The sequence below is a fragment of the Pecten maximus genome, chromosome 8, assembly GCF_902652985.1.
Source record: "Pecten maximus chromosome 8, xPecMax1.1, whole genome shotgun sequence".
NCBI lineage: Eukaryota > Metazoa > Mollusca > Bivalvia > Pectinida > Pectinidae > Pecten > Pecten maximus.
In genome coordinates, this window is record NC_047022.1 from 29,965,426 (window position 1) to 29,986,178 (window position 20,753).

The following is a 20,753-nucleotide window of genomic DNA, read 5'->3' on the forward strand; positions in this document are numbered from 1 at the left end:
AAATAATATATGCTAATAGTAACACCAAAACAGTATGTTTTAAAAAGTAAGGTAACACATACAATATTCTAGTATCATCAACAGGTTAAACATTTAAATCAAGGTATACCATAACTACATGATGCGCTAGCATCTTAATATTAAAAGCCAACCAATGGTAATTAAGCTGAGTAAATCATCATGGTTAGTGTTAGAAAACTCAGTGAGCTGATGTCTATAGAAATGCAGCTGTGTTTCCCAGGGAAATCTGACTCGTTACTCAATATAAAAGTCAGGGTGAATTGGTGACTTTGGATAAAATAATAGATCATATTTAAAAAGCTTTTAATGCGCAAAAATACAGTGGAACTTCGTTAACTCGAACTCGGATAACTCGAATACCCCGCTTAACTCGAAGTACTTCGCCGGTCCCGGCCGAATTCTCTCTTTATCTTAGTAAAAAAAACTCGGATAATTCGAATTCGGATAACTCGAAAAACTCGGATAATACGAAGTAAAAATTTGGTCCCAACAATAAAAATCCTACTTGAAATGTTCGAATAACTCGAAGTATAATTTTCGTCGATCGGTGGCAAACGCCGACATTTTTTAAGAGCTAAATTCCGTTTGTAACTGAACATATCGGCACTACTAACCTACATGCTATTATAAGTGTTTCATAAATTCATAAAAGAAATTGTCGGTTGAATCTTATAACAACAAGTCTTGGTGATAAAAAGTACTGCTTTACTTACATCAGGTAATTTCCCAAGGCGGTCGCCGATATCAGTACACACGATAGTCAACAACTCATCTACCCGTTCGCTCAAGCGGAACTAATCTCTGACACACCGGTAGATCTACCCGGCTGATGTTTTTACAGGTGTAGAAATGACACAGTCACCGGCGCCTATTAAATCTTTAAACTGCTGAAACAATAGCGTAATTACTGCCGAGGTGTTCAGAGTACAACTGTAACGGTCAGTGCTGTCTATTAAATCGGATAAAACGCCAACTCAGTTACAGTAACATTTTATACGCACATGCGCAGCCCAACTTCCGGTGCTAATACACATGGAAATGGCGTGGTTATCAATAAAAAGTAAGTAGGCCGATCAAACAGTATTTTATATATGTCCAATAAAAGGTAATGGTTCTGTTACGTTTTGTATGTAATCTGTGTTAAACTTAAACGGTTATTTGTTTTGACATTAATAACTTGTTATTTTGTCGAATTCCGTTTTATCGTTTACCTTTTGCAAACATGACTTGCACATCAGATCGTTATTGAAATGACTAAGTGAAAGAAACTTTATCGTGACTGTATATCGGCAAAACTACACCAAATAACAAGTGACATAACGAAACATTACATATATATTTACATGTATTGACCAGTCTTCACACTAAACTGATGAGCGACAGAGCGAAGTTATAATGATTATATAATGTTGACAAATATTGACCAAACTTTTCACCAAAAACGATAACTCGCTTAATTCGAACACTCGGATAACTCGAAGTTTTTTCGTGGTCCCGTCGACTTCGAGTTAACGAAGTTCCACTGTATATGAAAAATACAAGAATGTAATCTGTCTTTTCTCTTCTTGGATTGGATAGCGTTACAGAACATCAGCCCTTCAATGTAAGAGACAAATTAGTCCTTAGCACATACAGGTGATAAATTTGGATGTTTTATTAAGCTGTTCCTATATTATTACATGGGCAGTATAACATTGTATCACATACAGGATTAAGGCTCTCGGCAGATTACCTCACATTATGTTTGAAAAGCTGATAATCATGCCACCAGCTGGAATAGACAGATTACAGGTAACACTTACTTTGGTTTGAATGCAGTGAGTTCCTCTTCCACTTCTATTAATTTAGTTTTCAGCTCGTTTCTCTCCATCAAAACTGTCCTCAGTTCATTGAGGGTGAATCGTGGACGGTTGGGGTCCTTCATATCTATCACCATTTTACCAATAGTGCTGAGTTTATGTTGAAGGACGGCCATATTTTCTCCCTCTAACTGTTCCAGGGGTGTTGTACCGTCAACATTACCCAAAGCAACATCGACATTCAAAACTTCATCATTCAAATCCTGAGGTAAATTGTTTTCCTGATCATGATCCTCCTAAAATTAGGGATTTTTTTTTTCATGTTACATATTATTGTGAAATATGACCGAATATGATAGGAGTTTAATATGGCAAGTGTTGTCTATGATCACGCTAACACAGGTACGTAAATTTATGTCCGTATACAAGCTTGACCAGGTGTAGTCACACACTGCTGACCATCGCCTTCGGGAAGAGCTGACATAAACACCTCACTTAGAGAAGTCAGCTCGTCATGTACATTCACTACAATACACGCCATACTTTTTGGGGAAAAATATGGGAGTTCGATTGATGATTGTCTTATGGGATTTTTGCCTAAAATAAGGGAGATTTGTGGGTGACATGAATATCAACAGTTTTATTCAATTTTGCTACAAAACGTTGTGTAGGGTAAAAATGCAATTAGTATGCATTTTCATAATCCAAAATTATTTTTCATTCTCTTTTGTAACACAAAAGATTCACAGCTTTGTGCATATTACATAAACGCATTTGAAAGGGTTACATGTAGCTGAAGTTTAAGACAAGCTGGCCTGGTTCACCTTTCAGTTTGAATTTTCCTTTAAACGTAAAAATTGCCATAAAATGCCCTTACGTTGGGGTCTCTTATGATGGACCATTTAAATCTAAAAATATCCCCTAATGATGGACCATTTAAATCTAAAAATATCCCCTAATGATGGCCCATTTAGATCTAAAAATATCCTAAGTGGAAATAAATCTTACCACAAAAATTCCAGATTGTGTTTATCTGACAGAGGGAGAGTACAGTCAGTGAAAACGTAATGAACAACCAATATGGTCATTGGTGTTGTTAGTTTTATAAAACAAATTATTGGATTTCATTATACTATCACTGATCCATAATACACATGATTTATAAGAAACATGTGTAATTTTGCCATGTGAAGCTTGTGTCCAATGGGCACAATTTTGACTGAGTGATCACATGAACAGACGGATCACATGATCGCTAAATCTAGTCAAATCTCATGGAAAAATTTACTGAGTTGTAAATGTAATAAATGACCTAAAAATAACAGAGATTTTGTCTTACATCGGGAGATATGGAATGTGTGTGTTTATGAAAATAAAATAAATGAACGTCTTCTTTTTTAAATTCTGATCAGGCATATTAAGCCAAACAAAAAACAAGGTTTTGTTAAAGTGGCTACAAAGAATTCTAATCATTTATGATAGCAATGACTTAAGATAACTTCCCGAATACAGCATCAAAACACTCACCTCTGATTTTACAGTAGTACATGTATTAAAACCCTGGCCTCACCTCAGATTTTACAGTATTATAACCCTCACCTCAGATTTTACAGTATTATAACCCTCACCTCAGATTTTACAGTATGAAAACATTTATCCTTATTTGAAAGTGTAAAAACTCTCACCTCAGATTTTACAGTATTAAAACACTCATCCTAATTATAAAATGTTACAACACTCACCTCTGCACTAGCCTCAGACAACTTTTGTACACGTTTATTGGCTTTTTTCTCTTCTTCAATGGCCTCCTGTTCTTTGATCATGTCAGCGATATGTGTTATCTGCTGTTCCTTGTCAGCTAATTGAGTCTCTAGGTCAACTTTTTCCTCAAGTAAATTTTTTGTTTGCTTTTTGTGGGTATTGTTCTTCCTTCTTAATTCAGAATTAACTCTCACTATCTGTTCCAGTTGTGATTCCAGCTGTTATTGAAATAATTAAACAAAATAATGATTAGCAATAATAAAAACAATAGACAATGAATTTCTAGATCAACCAGTTTCCGTCATGCAAAGAGCAAAAACAACAATATTTCAAATTTTTGAAATCAGCTCTTTTGAAAACTCTAGATGAAACATCTTGATTCTGATGTCAAGTTACACAGTATTCAGAAAAGGAATTTTACTATCAGTATATTGAAAGTTATGCTGTAGTATCATTAACAACATTCCTGGTATATGTAATTAAGATATCTAGTGTGTACTACTTAATGCTTTACAGTCCTGGTGTGTACAGAGCATAACCAGTATATACTTACAGGGGAGATAACCAGTGTATACTTACAGGGGAAATAACCAGTATATATTTACAGGGGAGATAACCACTGTATAGATACTTACAGTGGAGATAACAAGTATACATTATTAATATAACTGCTTCATTGTCCTGGTATGTACAGGGGGAACCAGTGTATAATTACAGGGGGGGATAACCAGTATGCACTACTTATTGCTTCATAGTCAGGCATGTACAGGGGAGATAACCACTGTATACTTACAAGGGAGATAACCAGTGTATACTTACAGGGGAGATAACCAGTGCATACTTACAGGGGAGATAACAAGTATACATTATTTACTGCTTCATAGTCCTGGTATGTACAGGGGAAACCAGTGTATAATTACAGGGGGGATAACCAGTGTATACTTACAAGGGAGATAACCAGTGTATACTTACAGGGGAGATGATCAGTGTATATTTACAGGGGAGATAACCAGTGTATACTTACAGGGGAGATAACAAGTATACATAATTTACTACTTCATAGTCCTGGTATGTACAGGGGAGATAACCAGTGTATACTTACAAGGGAGATAACCAGTATGTACTACTTACTGCTTCACAATCAACTGCCCTCTCTTTTAGTTCCTGCTTTGTTTTTCTTAATTCTTCTCGTTGTTTGTCAACTGTGTCTTTTAATTTTATTAGCACTTCTATCTCTTTCTCTTCAGTTACTATAAATATAAATAAGTTAAAATAAGACCCATAATATAACAGGCCTAGGTAAAACAGTTACCAATCATATCAGCAAATAAATGACAAAACTGAACTAATTAGCCCTTTTGGTTGATACATATTACCCTGGTATACAATATTTGAGAGACCTGTAGAACTACTTGCTTACAAATAAAAAGGTTAGATTTTAACTTCTAATCAGATTTGAAAGAAACTGATTGGAGACTTGTGAAGTATTACAATATTTTCTTAAAAAGACGACTAAACTGCTCAAAAAGAGAAGTATCTATCCAATAAAAAATAAAAGATAATGTTCATTACTGGTCCAATTAGCACTAATTTCAAATGTATTGTTTGTCATGTTGAATCATTTCTATTTATATTAAATATATTATTCAGGCACCATCTCTAGTCTGGTGATAGATCCTTATCCTGAGTCATAAGAATGACTTACTTTTTGTAACCTGGGCAACCTCATGAGCCATGCTCTGTTTCTGGTCGTTAAGTGCATCCTTCATTCGACGATTATCTTCCTGCAGCCGTGACACAGAGGTCAGTAACTCCTTTGTTTCCTTTCTCCATTCCTCCTCAATCTTTTCCAACTCCTGAACATATGCAAAATAGTGTAAGACTTGGTTATATTTACTGGTCCTTTCTCTATCAAATTATCATAATCATATCAAGAAACCAACAGCAAGTTCTTGAAATGTAATTGTGTTTTTTACACTCTTATATGAACATTTCATAATACTCCTCAACCCACTAGGCCACCACATCCAGAAACAAGCCCAATTTTAACTTTAATAAAAGTTTTGTTCTGGTTCGTCATAATCTGATATAATTTGGATAGTATGGATATCTGAAATGATATCATAAATTTATTGACTATATTCTTGAATATATACCAGCCCTTCAGATCTGGGGTACCCCGGGGTGGGGGGAAGCGTTTTATCAGGCTTGTAATTATAAGTAAGACTATAGCTAGTCAACCTGTCAGTGTAGAAAATCTCCCTTGACTGGGTTCTGTTCAATGTGGAATATTAAGATAGACAATAATGTAAAATTGTTTTTTTTTGTACCTATTTTCACCATATAATACCAAGCACGGTTGCATTATCTAAATCAAATAGAATAATTAACAATCTGATGAGTTAAACACATACATTAAGTTAATTAGAAGACATAATTTTCAATTGCCCTTAATTTTTAATGACAGTAAATTAAAATTGTGATTACTAATACTAAATAGAAATTAAAAAAAAATTAGTGTGTTCTTTTTGTCAAACTTTTGTGCAGTATATATGTCAGTATGTATTCATTTTTCAGGAATCATTAATTCAGCTGGTCACAGGTGTTTTTACAAACAAAATAAAAAAGTATATTTTATAAATTACTGCCTCTTTCTAAATCATTATAATAAATTATTAATATCATGTGGGTATACCACAATTTAATTTGAATAGTTTGCTTCTTTTACTCTCTTTATGTCCAATACAGAAATACAGAGCTTTTCCTGACAGTTTCTGACTAAGGTTATATATACTGCTGCCCAATTGAAGATTGCAGTCATGGTATCCCCGGTCATGACAGTACAAATGCTGATATATATACCAATTAAATCAGATTTTTTGACTTTTCATAACATATCATCCTCATTTTCCGTAGGCCTTTTCGGCCCATAGGTGAAAATAGCAGCATGTGATTATGTATCAATACATCATACGAATACATGTAAAAAGGAGAGTGAACAATGTAACAGTGTAATATAAAAATTTAAAAAATTATGATGTTTTGAATTCAATTACATGTAGTGGTAATTTGATCAATTTCAAATGCTAAATTACTGTGACTATTATTGCCATAACTGAACATTGATATATATGTAATTAATATAAACATGTATGTAGATCAATTAATTTATACAAAACCCTTTTTTTTATTAGTATCAAAACCCGAAACAACTATTGTATTGAGTAGTAAATAGTAAATTTAAATCAATGAAAGACAAGCGATAAGGACAATTAATCTATCACAATGTACACAATACACTTTACATACAATACATATTGTTTGTGTTGTATATATGCACTGTACTGCATTATACTATAAGAACAATGAAGTTCTCAATTACGCTTTTTGTATACTAGATATAGATATTTACCTAAATTAGATCATAACGGTAATCATTATCAGTTACAAGTTTAATTTATTAGTGTTTGTTTTTGAAGTGAGGTTTCCTAATCTTAGCAATCACAAACATATATTATAATTACTTATCAACCGTGTCATCGTGTCATTGCACAACTGAATCGCCAGAGGGCAGACATGACGGAACCTCTAGGGTGACAGCTAACAGGTGGTAGTGATTTCACGCCTCGTTGATTTAGAAGGGTTTAGTCTAGATCTCATCATGTGGAGACCCAGCTGCAAGCCAGTATTTCGGGCTTTAAGTGATATTAACCTTGACTAAAGAAAACTAATCTAAATTAAAGTTTAATAATATAATACCTAGTAAGAAAGGCTCTATATGAGTTATGGCCTAAACAGTAATGCACATGCATATGTTTCCACTAACATGCCAGAATAAAAATAGGGTAGTGGTGGAGAAATCTGTTTTATTTTTAAAATAATTTTACTAAGATATAGACAAGCAATCTTGACTTTAACTGTCCTTTCTTAAAAATGGCTAAAAAAAAACCTTCAGGGTAGGCACAAAGGAGGAGTTTATTTTAACGGTTAGCGGAAATACAAGTATGTTTTAAGCCTAATAACTGTGATTTACTTTTTGCCTAATAACTGATTTAATTTTTGCCTTTTAATAAATTGAGCCACAGGCAATCTAATTACATAATGGGTTATATATATCTAGACAAACTATGACAAGACGAGATTAGTACCTGTGATTACCATAAGCTACCTAACCAGTATATCCACTCTAACCATATTGAGCCACAGGTAAGCCTTATCACTGATTACATAATGATGAGATAAGTAAAGTTTTGGTAACTATCTGGCCCTACAGAACAACTAATACTGACTAACGATCGAAGATCTAGATATATTGGCATATTGCAACTGATTAATTACAACATACATAATCATTATATATATTGAATACCATTCATGACCTCGTATGATAGAAACCAATCTCTCTTTTTTAATGTTATTTATGATTATCTTTTATGCGAAATTAAATAATCTATTAGTTTGTTTATATTATGAAAACAATATAAACATTAGATATACATCACTTTTACGAACCTCTTCATATCGCAGTCTTTCTTGCTGCTTTTCATTCTTCTCTATTTCCAGTTTTTCTATCAGAAATTTCAAATCCGATATTTCATTAGTCTCTTTTTCATATCGAGCAGCAAGTGTTTCTAATTGTTCTAAAGATTTTATGACTTTGGGCATCAAATCTGTCACTGCTTCAACGCCATATCCCTCGATTAATTTTTCGAATTCTTTACCAATCCCAGCTGCTTGGTCGTACACGTCTACCACAGATATGACGTCTATTGTTTCTTCTGCCATTATATCTCTTCTTCCGATATAAGGCTCCATTTGATCGTCAGCATTATACGATATTTCCTCCTTTCATATGAATGTGTCAGAATCCTTCCTCCTCCGAGCACCTGACCGACCGATTGATTGGACCGAGTAGCTGAAAAGCTTGAAAGTATAACGTAATCAATTATAAAATGTTCAAACGTTTCTATGTCGAAGACTACCAAATGTCACGCCTTCTATTTATAAATAAGCCTTTCGTATAACATCTGCATTTTACATTACGAAAGACGAGTCCGTTCGATTACATCTAGGTTTTTGATACTCGCTAGCGCTTCAACAAATAGTTCGATTTATGTAAAATTGGTCACATTTGGTTCGTTCTTTAACTTTTCAAAATAATTTTTGACATTCATCCGAAGTTTACAGTTTAGCTAACGAATTATGGGTTTAAAAAATATAAGCAGGAAATATATCTTTGTTGCGGTGTAATTGCGCCTGCGCTGTAAGTAACTTTACGTGGCATCCTGTTGAATGTGGACATACGTGTTGTCACAAAGCCGGTTATAACTATAAGGTAGACAAGATGAACATTTTACCTAATTTTTTGGCTTTATTAGTCTCTCTCATATCGATTAAATCCATAGAATGTTATTTTGTAAGCATAGATGCACACGCTGAAGAATGTTTCTTCGATAAAGTGACTTCAGGGACGAAAATGAGCCTGATGTTCGAGGTGGCCGAAGGTGGATTCTTAGATATTGACGTGAAGGTAACGAAACTGAGACAGAACATGTAAAATTATTAATAACATTTGTTGCTATCGTTGCGATATAGAGTATATATCACAAAAAGCACATTCGTTTGAAAACGAGGATAGAGTGATTTTAGATTAAGGTGGTTTTGAAAGACTGAAATTAATTACCTCCTTTCAAAAGAGTTCTCCAACCAGAACTAGGATATGTCTATCTACATATATTCTAATTCACGTACTAGGAATTAGCAGTAGAGTATACACTGTTGACAAACGCCTGATTTAAGGATCTAATCCAGGTTCACACGCTTGAATCACGAATAAGAAGCATTAGCCTAGTTTCCTTAGTTATTCACCATGATATGATCATGAGTGGTATATATAGGCAAAGTAAGGTAAAGCTAGTGCACTTCAACAGGTCGGGGAGAAGTCCTGATTTCACTATTATAGTGGTATTCCACTATAATAGCTATATAAACAGTAGCAAATTGAAGCATTTCCGCCAGAAAAGGCATACCTGAAAAAAGTGAGAGTTAATGGTTTGTAGCTATCGGTGTACCTAATGAGTGACCAGGGAGTGTCCAGGGACATTTTGCACGCCCAGGAATTCGTTATTGGAGATTTTTTGATTATTTTTTCTGCAACATACTTATGAGACCATTATCTAACACCGTGCAAAATTTCACTTCGATCAAATGATTTAATAATACGGAAATGCACCTCTGAAGTTGCAGTGCAGCGTGCACTCGGGTGTCGAGGGACATTTCGCACGCCCAGGAATTCGTTAATGAAGATTTTTTGATAATTGTTTCTGTAACATATTAATAACATCATTATCTAACACCATGCAAAATTTCACTTCGATCAAATGATTTTATAATACGAAAATGCACCACTAAATGTGCATTATAGCGTGCATTTGAGTGTCCAGGGCGTATTTTACACGCCCAGGAAGCCGTTAATGAAGATTTTTTGATTATTTTTTCTGTAACATACAGATTATACCTTTATCTAATATCATGCAAAATTTCACTTCGATCAGACGAGTGCATAATACTAAATTGTACCATTAAATCTTACGATGTTACGATGAAGTTGCCCTGTATTACGGCTGCGGTTGGCACATGAGTGTCCAGGGAGATTTTTACACGCCCAGGAAGCAGTTAATTTATATTTTTTGATTATTTTTTCTGTTACATACATATTATACCTTTATCTAACATCATGCAAAATTTCACTTCGATCAGACGGGTGCATAATACTAATTTTTACCATTAAATCTTACGAAGTTACATGGAAGTTGCCCTGTATTACGGCTGCGGTTGGCACATGAGTGTCCCGGGAGGTTTTTACACGCCCAGGAAGCCGTCAATTTATATTTCTTTATTATTTTTTCTGTAACATACAGATTATATATTTATCTAACACCATGCAAAATTTCACTTCGATCGGACGAGTGTATATTATTGTATTTTGTTACTGAATCCAGCCTTCGGTGATCACTTCATTGTCAAGGCCATTTTATATCTACCTGTGATCTGACAAAGTAATCCCGTAGCGCCGCCCACCTGCGGTGTGACCGGTAATTGTATTGGTTTACATAACAACTTGACATGTCCCTGTTAATTGATATATAACATATTGCAACCCGGAATAAAATATAAATAAAAACTTACTATTTCATCAGTTACGATTATTCATTCAGTTACAGTTTCAGTTCCGTAATTAGAACGTTTAATAACATCGTAAACTTTGAGTTCTAAAATAAATACGAAAATCATACATTCCAAGTTAAATACTAACATTATTTTTTACAATATAAATAGTTTTAATGAGTGACAAACCCGCGTGTTCGGCTAATCACAGGTGCCTGACTCGTTTTTATAAAATAATAACATATGTACTCTATATGTTATTATTTTATAAAAACGAGTCAGGCACCTGTGGGCTAATCTAGCTAGACACTCGCTAGATAACGTACAATCAGAGGCAAAAATATATTGTTTTAGTATTCTAGTACAATTAACGACTTAAAAATAAATATAGCAATTATTTATCAATCTCCTGCAAATCAAATAGAATATAACGCATTATGACAGAATTAATTGTAACGTTATAACTCCGTTGCCATACCTGATAAATGTATTGAAATCGGCTATGGACTTATTTAAAATGCCCGTATTCTCGTATACTGTTAAAAGAAATAATGCTGCATATTAGAAACAAAAATCACACTGTACATAGCATTATTATCAGGCAATCCTGTCAGAATTTTTCACATCAGAACAGTTTTACAGCAGTTTATTAAAAAATGTAATTATATAAATATCCAATTGAACAATTTATCAATAACTAAGTAACTAACAACAACAAAAATTAACTAAAAGTCTAAAACAGTTAGTATATATAGATCTAACTCATGTAAAGGCATTCAATAAATAAATATCATAAAAAAATAATACATTAATAAAGATGAATAGATCATGACTTACAATAATTACTATGCAAATTTAAATGCATGAATTTGTTAAGATATTAAGTTATTATCAAACATTTAATAAATAAATATCATAAAAAATAAAACATGAATATAGATGAATAAATTATGAGTTACAACAATAACTATTATGCAAAGTACAATGCAGAAATTGGTTAAGATATTAAATCATCATCAAACATTGTGACATTATTAATTAAAAAATACACATAATATAAGTTTTGTAATAAATTACATCTTCATCTATAATCAAATAAATAATATTTTAATGCAAAGTGAGGAAATTATTCCAAATAGTATATTCTGATTTTATACTTGAAAAACTTTATCATAAACAATATCTTAGTGTTAAGAAATAAAATAAAATTATGGAGAGTCAAAAAAAATAAAGTAAATGTGTTACATATAGCCAATATATTAGTTATACTCATTTTAAAATAAATAAATAATGAACTCTTTGTAGAACCGCGTCCTCATCGCAGTCTGGTAACATTCTTATTTTAACAATAGAGTTACTTCCCTTCCAATCTTTGGAGTACACTACTTCGTAAGATTTAACGGTAAAATTTAGTATTATACACTCGTCCGATCGCAATGACATTTTGCATGGTGTTAGATAAGGGTATAATCTGTATGTTACAGAAATAATAATAAAAAAATATCAATCAACGACTTCCTGGGCGTGTAAAAACCTCCCTGGACACTCATGTGCCAACCGCAGCCGTAATACAGGGCAACTTCATCGTAACATCGTAAGATTTAATGGTAAAATTTAGTATTATGCACTCGTCCGATCGAAGTGAAATTTTGCACGATGTTAGATAAAGGTATAATATGTATGTTTCAGAAAAAATAATCAAAAAATATAAATCGACGACTTCCTGGGCGTGAAAAATACGCCCTGGACACTCACGTGCTGACCGCAGCCGGGAAAACATGGCGACTTCATCGTAATTTCGCAAGATATAATGGTAAAATTTAGTATTATGGACTCGTCTGATCGCAATGACATTTTGCACGATGTTAGATAAAGGTTTAATCTGTATGTTACAGAAAAAAAAATCAAAAAATATAAATCCAGGACTTCCTGGGCGTGAAAAGTACACCCTGGACACTCACATGCCGACCGCAGCCGAAATACAGGGCAACTTCGTAAGATTTAATGGTAAAATTTAGTATTATGCACTCTTCTGATCGAAGTGAAATTTTGCACGATGTTAGATAAAGGTATAAGCTGTATGTTACAGAAAAAATAATAAAAAAATATAAATCAACGACTTCCTGGGCGTGAAAAATACGCCCGGGACACCCGAGTGCACGCTGCACTGCAACTTCATCGGTGCATTTTAATAATATGCACTGGTCCGATCGAAGTGAGATTTTGCATGGTGGTAGATAATGGGACAATATGTACGTTACAGAAAAAAAATTCAAAAAATCTTCATTAACGAATTCCTGGGCGTGAAAAGTATCTCCCTGGACACTCATTACTCCCTGGTCACTCATTAGGTACACCCGTAGCTATAGGTGCATGATGATCCATGTGCTTGATTGTTACAATACCAGCAATAAAATTAAAATGTCACCTGTGCATTTTTCTGTGAAATCGCCGTTTTTCAATCTCTATACTAACCGAATGGAAGAAGGGAAGTAACTCTAATAGATCAGAATGATGGTTGTCATCTCCAGAGGGGCCGCGGTGGCCGAGTGGTTAAGGTGTACTGACACTTTATCACTAGCCCTCCACCACTGGGTTGCAAGTTCGAAACCTACGTGGGGCAGTTGCCAGGTACTGACCGTATGCCGGTGGTTTTTCTCCGGGTACTCCGGCTTTCCTCCACATCCAAAACCTGGTACGTCCTTAAATGACCCTGGCTGTTAATAGGACGTTAAACAAAAACAAACCAAACCAAAGTCATCTCCAGAGTCGAAAAAAAAAACAAGAAAAAATGTAGCGTTACTCCACTTCTGGTTGCAGCGGCTCTGTTTGGATTGGGAAAATTACGGGAAGTGTATATATACAGATTGTTGTGACGCTCAGATGAATTAGATATTAAGAAATAAGCAAATGAAACAGAAATTGAATTTCCGGTTACAAAAAAGATGATTTTACAGAAAAATGCACAGGTGAAATTACAATTTTTACACAGTTATTGTAGCAACCAAGGACATGGATCATGTACCTACCGACCATAACTCTCGCTTTTTGTCACATATACCTTTTCTGTCATAAATGCTTCAATTTGCTACTGTTTTAATATAGCTATATTTATAGCTATTATAGTGGAATATCACTATAATAGTGAAATCAGGACTTCTCTCCACCTGTTCAAGATTGATAATATAGGCCTACAGGATAAAATTCAATCTGAATTTTTCTGATGTTTTACTTGCATTTAAAAATAATGACTATTGGCTGATGATTAACTTCAGAAATTCCTTCCAAAGTGAAATGAGAGGAAAAGCAGATCTAGACTCATTCTCAAGTTTAGTTGGCAATAATTCATTGTATGTTTTGAACTTTTCATTCTTGTGACTGTTGTATGAATAGGAAACACAGATCTATTGAAACATCTGTAATTTTTCCACATACCTGACCATATCATACATAAACTGGTCAATCCACTCAATTTATATTCAATAATATAATAATAATCTGTATAAAATGTCTGAGTCTGATATTTGTAGAACATAACATGATTTAATATTGTCTTAGCTAGTGATAGTACGTATTTCCCTGCGCCTCTCATAGATCTTGTCAAGCATTCATAACAAATATGTCTTTGAAATGTTACAAATATTACAGTTTTTTAAAAATCCTTGTTGGTACAATTCAAATTTAATGATAATGAAACATGTCTGGCTACATACTTTGATTTATATATGGTTATGTTTTGGGAGTACGCATGAAAGATTTATTTTGATTTGTGATGACTTTTTCCCTTGACCCAATATGGAAAAACACAACCTATAAATGTACACATATCAAAGTAATATTCATTATTTGGTCTTGGTGGATATGGCAATTACTATGTTACCATGGAAAGAAAGTTACCATGGAAAGAAATTAAGTAATCCAATCCCAGTCCATCTTCATTCATTTTGATGATAGTGAGTACATTATGCCCATCTACATGTACATTACACTTTCTTTTATTGTCTTCCTAGATATATGGACCAGATGGGAATGTTATTCATCAAGGAGATAGGGAATCCAATGGCAAATACACATTTGCTGCCCATATGGATGGTGTGTACAAGTACTGCTTTAGTAACAAGATGTCAACCATGACCCCTAAAATTGTCATGTTTACCATGGATCTTGGTGAGAAACCAAAGGAGATGGATACTGGAGATACAGACGGTAAATGTCAATAGCTTGGAGTGCTTTTTCAGTAATTACTAAAAAGACGTTTTAAGATTTTTCTTCAGAGAGCCATTTTTTAATTAACACATAAAACAACACCCTTTTATTACACTGGCAGTATTTTGTTTTGTAAAACTTGCATTTAAATCAGAAAACCTAAGTTTTATTTGATAAAACTATATACATTATATTCATTTTGTCTTGCCCTTTTGATGGAAACTTATACAGTACTGTATCTAGAATTTTGGATCTTTAGCATATTCAAGCTACCAAAGTTAGTTTCTTAACTGGTAGCATTACTAATGCAATTTACTTTTAAACTAAGAAGTTGGTATAATGCTCAATAAATTTACCGGTAAACTTGTATTGTATGTTAATTATGTGTTTTTAGATCAGGGTATTTTATATGTACCTTTAGAATGCCTTTGAAAGTAAGCTGTACCTCATGTTTTAATATTTTCAGCTAATCATCAGAAACTATCGGAGATGATAAATGAGCTGTCAACATCTCTCACTGGTGTCAAGCATGAACAGGAATACATGGAAGTGAGGGAAAGAATCCACAGAGCAAGTAAGTGAAGCTAAGGCCCAGGATCTCTTCTTGAAAATCCTAAATGACAGTTGGAGTCCTCCACTTAGAACAGTGTAAAAGGGCTATAGTTTTGTTTTTTATTCATTCAGCCTTTCATGCTTCATACGAGTGGGACTTCTTACTTTGGGCATTGGTGTACCTCTATAAGGCAGTGATCATGTACCAAACACAAATGTGAAGTGTAGATTATAACAATCAACAAGTCTTTTCATCTACAAAAATGCTTTAAAACATCACATTTCAATTATGGTCGTGTTACATAAATTTCTGATTATATTACATTTACATATCACGTGGCTCTTGAAATCATGTGTCAAATTAAACTTAAGCCTCTGATATCTGCATATCATTACATGGAATCTGGGAGTATTGCATTAGTACATAATGTGTGATCTGAAAGTCGTTTTTTACATAGAGGTAAGAACATGCGAAAGATATATATATATATATTATAAGTCTGATGCAATTCAATTTTCACATACGTTTCTCTTAAATTCTATTATGTATTTATTATTTTTCGTCTTGTTTATTTCAGTTAACGACAACACAAACTCCCGTGTGGTATTATGGTCATTCTTTGAGGCATTAGTGTTGGTAGCCATGACCCTTGGACAAGTGTATTACCTGAAAAGATTTTTCGAAGTACGACGAGTTGTATAGGAAGCATTTAGATAGGATGTTCACATTAACAAGTGTCCTTTTAGAACGGTTTATATATATGCCATGTCCAACATGTGGCTATTTGGCTTCTTCACTTGTTCAATAGTTTGAAAATATTACAAGAAATTATGAACAGATTGTTTTGTATTCATTACCAACTAAAGGCTATTAAAGCACTCCTATAAATATCGGTTAAAAGTAAAACTTCAGGATGATTGGTACTTGACTGATCAAGGAGCATGCGAGTACAACTTACACTGGAAAATGGTTAACTTAAGATAGTTTTAGTTTAATTAGAAGAATAAGAAATTTTATGCCAAAATGCTTTAAAAGGAATTTTGAGTAAATTATTGCTAACCTGTGAGGCAGCTCCCAAATGTTATGCTCCTAAGTACTATTAATGGACAAAATTAATATGGAATTTCCCAATTTTAAACATATACATATGGACAATTTTATACATATGGAAGAATATATATGGAAGGATATTTTTCTCTTGTTGTTTGTAACAAATGCTGTACATTTCTAAATAATATAACAATTCAATAGACTGAATTGTGACATAATTTGTTTATAGAGCATTTCACACTGTTGTCTTTATTACATCAAAATGCTTTTGTTTGGATATATCCAATATACATAAAAAAAATAATGTCTTTGTTTTGTAATATAAGCAGCAATGTAAATCCAATACACTTGTTCAGCACAAATCAGAAAAAGCTTTGTAATAGAAGTTTTAATTAAAACATATGGTAAAAAGTATTTGTAGATACTGTACTACATTTAGAAATTTACATGATTCAATTCATAACTTTGTTTATAGATATTAGACATCTTGAAATAATAACTGAAATATATTAAGAAATGTTTATTAGTGCTAGTCAACAAAATAATTTCATAGAGTTCAAATTTAAGATATTTAAAATTGAGATTTAATTTATTTGAAGAGAAACATGAATAAAAATAGCCAGTTTTAATGAAAGTATTTACTGTCGGCCATTTGATAGATAATACCACAGTATTATCAATGGGTACATGTTTATTTTATAGAACTGCAGTATTTATGTGTGTAGCTAAGTCTTAAAATAACATATTGAATGATATCATTTTTTATGGCAACCCATCAGAGTGTCATATAAAAATGCTCACGTTAAGATCCTTTAACCTGAAAAAGTGAATTTTTGGTGATATTCAATATTTGGCTATCCAAGGTAAAAGTTGGTTTGCTGCAGGTTTCCTGGTTTGAAAAACAAATTTTGTATATGCATTTCTTTTTGTTTTGTTTTTGATAATAGTGTGAATGATTTTGATGTATGGAATGTATGACTCTTAGATACCAGGGTATACATGTAAGATCCTTGTAATGACAGCTAGGAAGAAGAAGAACTAAGGTATGACTGTAGAGATTCTTGAAGTTAAAATTTGAAGATTTCTTATTTATTTGATTTTTTTTTCTCTTTAAAATTATTTTATGCTTCATTTTAAAGGGTATGACATAATTCCTGTAATTATAAATGTATCTTGTCTCCTCCAATTGCATCCATTTTGACAAGTAAATGAAATGGGTGTGAGAGTGTTCAGATTTCTTCAGCTTAGCTTTACATTGTCCCTGCCTAATATTCCACTCCCTATCCTTTCTTGTGATGCAGTGTATATTTTTGTAGTTTTGAAGGTACAGGGATTCTTTATTGTGATGCAAACCCAATTTTTTGTATACATATATATAAAGAGTGTACATTATCTATATGAGATGTTATGAAGCTGAATTAGTCCCCTGGTTATAGATATACATGTATATGTATAATTCAGGGCCACTCAGCAGAACACATTAATCCGTGGTATCCAGTGATCTAATACAATAAGGTATGCAATGCTTCAATTTCTTTGTCTGTAAATGAAAAGTTAGGGTGTAAGATTGTTTTATTTCATTTGAGTTTTGTTTGTATGGTGGCTGAATGTAGGTTGTGGTGTGAACCGAGTGGTTTATGACTATTTATCGGAGAGATGAGTAGATAAAACAGATGACAATATTTTATAAAACAAGAGTTATATAAATTATAAAACTCATTTGTTTGTGCTTGGTAAATGTAGAGTTTTGGAGGAAATTAAAACATGTCTTTTTAACATGTTGCATTATAAACATGGAATTTGTTGAAAATAGCTGTTCACTCCAGTGTGTCCAGAAACACAGTTTAACAATTAAACTCAAATTCGCAGAACAAAGTAAATCGCTACTGAACGAAAAAATAATTACATTTTGACTTTGTTACTAACTCTGTTGGTCCGAATTAAACCTACAATGTTGATGGGTTCTGAGTCACAATGTCACTGTTAAACGTGTTTAAAGATGTCATATCTATTTATTAAAATTGACATTGCCAATGTACTTTCTAATCTATAAAAGGTAAAGTTTAATTATAAATATAGCAATACTTCTATAAAAAAAAAAAGCACCAATCATCTTGATCGCAAGATTCCTTAAGTGATGTGATGAAAGTGTTTGTGTTTTATCTAAATGTTCCTACACCAGGTAAATGTACTGTTTAGTATGTCTTTAGTTCTCTCTGTGCACATTTTGATTTCATTCATATAATTAGGTATGTGAGTGTGTGATGTATCTCCAAAGAGTCTACACATGTAATGTAAAATTTGAAATAAAATTTAAATTTCAACAATAACAATTCATGTTTTTTTTGTTTTGTTAATCTATAATAATATCACCATGCTCATTAAACAAAAGTTTAACACTCACCTTTCACCTAGGTGACCAGGGTTTGATTCCCCTACAGACATGAGAAGGTATATAGAGTTACATTACTGACCAGATGGTTTCTTCCTTGGTACTGTAGTTTCCTCCCACAGAAAGGGGGTGATTATAATATACCAAGTAGTTAGCTTGTTTCCAGTTGTAAAATAAATTGATATTGTTTAAAAATAAAAGTTCAGTTGTCAGATTGGCAGGGCTAACTTTTTGATTTTTAGCTCACCGGTTACGAGTAATTGAGAGCTAGTGCTGTCACCCCGGCGTCGGCGTCCCACCGATTGCCCTTCTTATTTGGTTTATACATAATAGAGATCCAAGAATGATGCTGTGGCAAAATCATGCAGAAAAAAATTGTGATTTTTTTTTGGCATTTTACCATTTAGTGGACTTACTTTTTTTGACACAAAAACCCACTTTAAAGGTCATACATAAACAGGAGGCCCATGGGGCCTGTATCGCTCACCTGGTTGGATTTGACCAAATGTCAAAATAATGTTCATGTTCAATTCCTTTTGTTAGTTACTCTCAAACAATGCTATATATGGTTATAGTGTGGGGATCCCAACTGCTTTAAAGAAATAATGAAGTCCAGACTCTCTGAGTTTACAACATGCATTTATAACTTTATGACTAGTAGCGATTTAAAGGAATTACCTCTATTTCCCATATGGGGCCCCGCCCCTTTGGCCCCTCCAGGGTCAGAGTCATCTTTTATGCAAAATATGTTCCCCTTCCCACAAGAATGTTTCTGACCAAATTGGGTTCAAATCCATTCATAACTTTATGACTAGTAGCGATTTGAAGGAATTACCTCTATTTCCCCATTAGGCCCCGCCCCTTTGGCCCCTTGGGGGTCAGAGTTACCAATTATGCAAAATCTGTTCCCCTTCCCCAAATGATGTTTCTGACCAAATTGGGTTCAAATCCATTCATAACTTTATGACTAGTAGCAATTTGAAGGAATTACCTCTATTTCCCCATTAGGCCCCGCCCCTTTGGCCCATCGGGGGTCAGAGTCATCATTTATGCAAAATCTGTTCCCCTTCACATGAGAATGTTTGACCAAATTGGGTTCAAATCCATTCATAACTTTATGACTAGTAGCGATTTGAAGGCATTACCTCTATTTCCCCATTATGCCCCGCCCCTTGGGGGTCAGAGTCACCATTTATGCAAAATCTGTTCCCCTTCCCCAAAGGATGTTTCTTACTAAATTGGGTTCAAATCCATTCATAACTTTATGACTACCGGTAGTAGTGATTTAAAGGAATTACCTCTATTTCCCATATGGGGCCCCGCCCCTTTGGCCCCTCGGGGGTCAGAGTCACCATTTATGCAAAATCTGTTCCCCTTCCCCAAATGATGTTTCTGACCAAATCGGGTTCAAATCCTTTCATAACTTTATGACTAGTAGCAATTTAAAGGAATTACCTCTATTTCCCCATTAGGCCCCGCCCCTTTGGCCCCTCGGGGGTCAGAGTCACCATTTATGCAAAATCTGTTCCCCTTCCCCAAAGGATGTTTCTGACCAAATTGGGTTCAAATCCATTCATAACTTTATGACTAGTAGCGATTTAAAGGAATTGCCTCAATTTCCCCTATTGGGCCCCGCCCCTCAGGCCCTTTGGTGGTCAGAGTCACCATTTATGCAAAATCTGTTCCCCTTCTGCCAAGGATGTTTCTGACCAAATTTGGTCAAAATCCAATAAGAACTTTTTGACTAGTAGCGATTTGAAGCAAATGTTGACGGACGGACAGATGCCACACCATGGCATAAGCT

At 33.8% G+C, this 20,753-nt stretch overlaps 2 protein-coding genes across 8 annotated transcripts in view; one reads left to right on the forward strand and one right to left on the reverse strand.

Moving 5' to 3' along the window:
• Positions 1–8,560, reverse strand: part of LOC117333152 (RILP-like protein 1) — a 30,104-nt gene extending 21,544 nt beyond the window's left edge. For 2 of the 7 annotated variants that reach the window (XM_033892299.1, XM_033892303.1), the window contains exons 1-5: positions 8,094–8,560; positions 5,287–5,437; positions 4,713–4,831; positions 3,563–3,799; positions 1,824–2,116 (exon numbers count right to left, since the gene is read on the reverse strand). In XM_033892299.1, the coding sequence (XP_033748190.1) occupies positions 1,824–2,116; positions 3,563–3,799; positions 4,713–4,831; positions 5,287–5,437; positions 8,094–8,396 (1,103 nt within the window). In that variant the 5' untranslated portion in view covers positions 8,397–8,560. The remainder of the gene's footprint in view (positions 1–1,823; positions 2,117–3,562; positions 3,800–4,712; positions 4,832–5,286; positions 5,438–8,093) is intronic. The other 5 variants (XM_033892301.1, XM_033892300.1, XM_033892302.1 and 2 more) reach the window with 4 other exon arrangements.
• Positions 8,561–8,775: 215 nt separating this feature from the next.
• On the forward strand, positions 8,776–18,890 carry LOC117333153 (transmembrane emp24 domain-containing protein 2-like). The gene is made up of 4 exons (XM_033892304.1): positions 8,776–9,111; positions 14,759–14,954; positions 15,421–15,528; positions 16,085–18,890. The coding sequence occupies exons 1-4, from the start codon at positions 8,926–8,928 to the stop codon at positions 16,207–16,209; spliced, it is 615 nt and encodes a 204-aa protein (XP_033748195.1). The 5' UTR covers positions 8,776–8,925; the 3' UTR covers positions 16,210–18,890.
• The last annotated feature ends 1,863 nt before the right edge of the window (positions 18,891–20,753 follow it).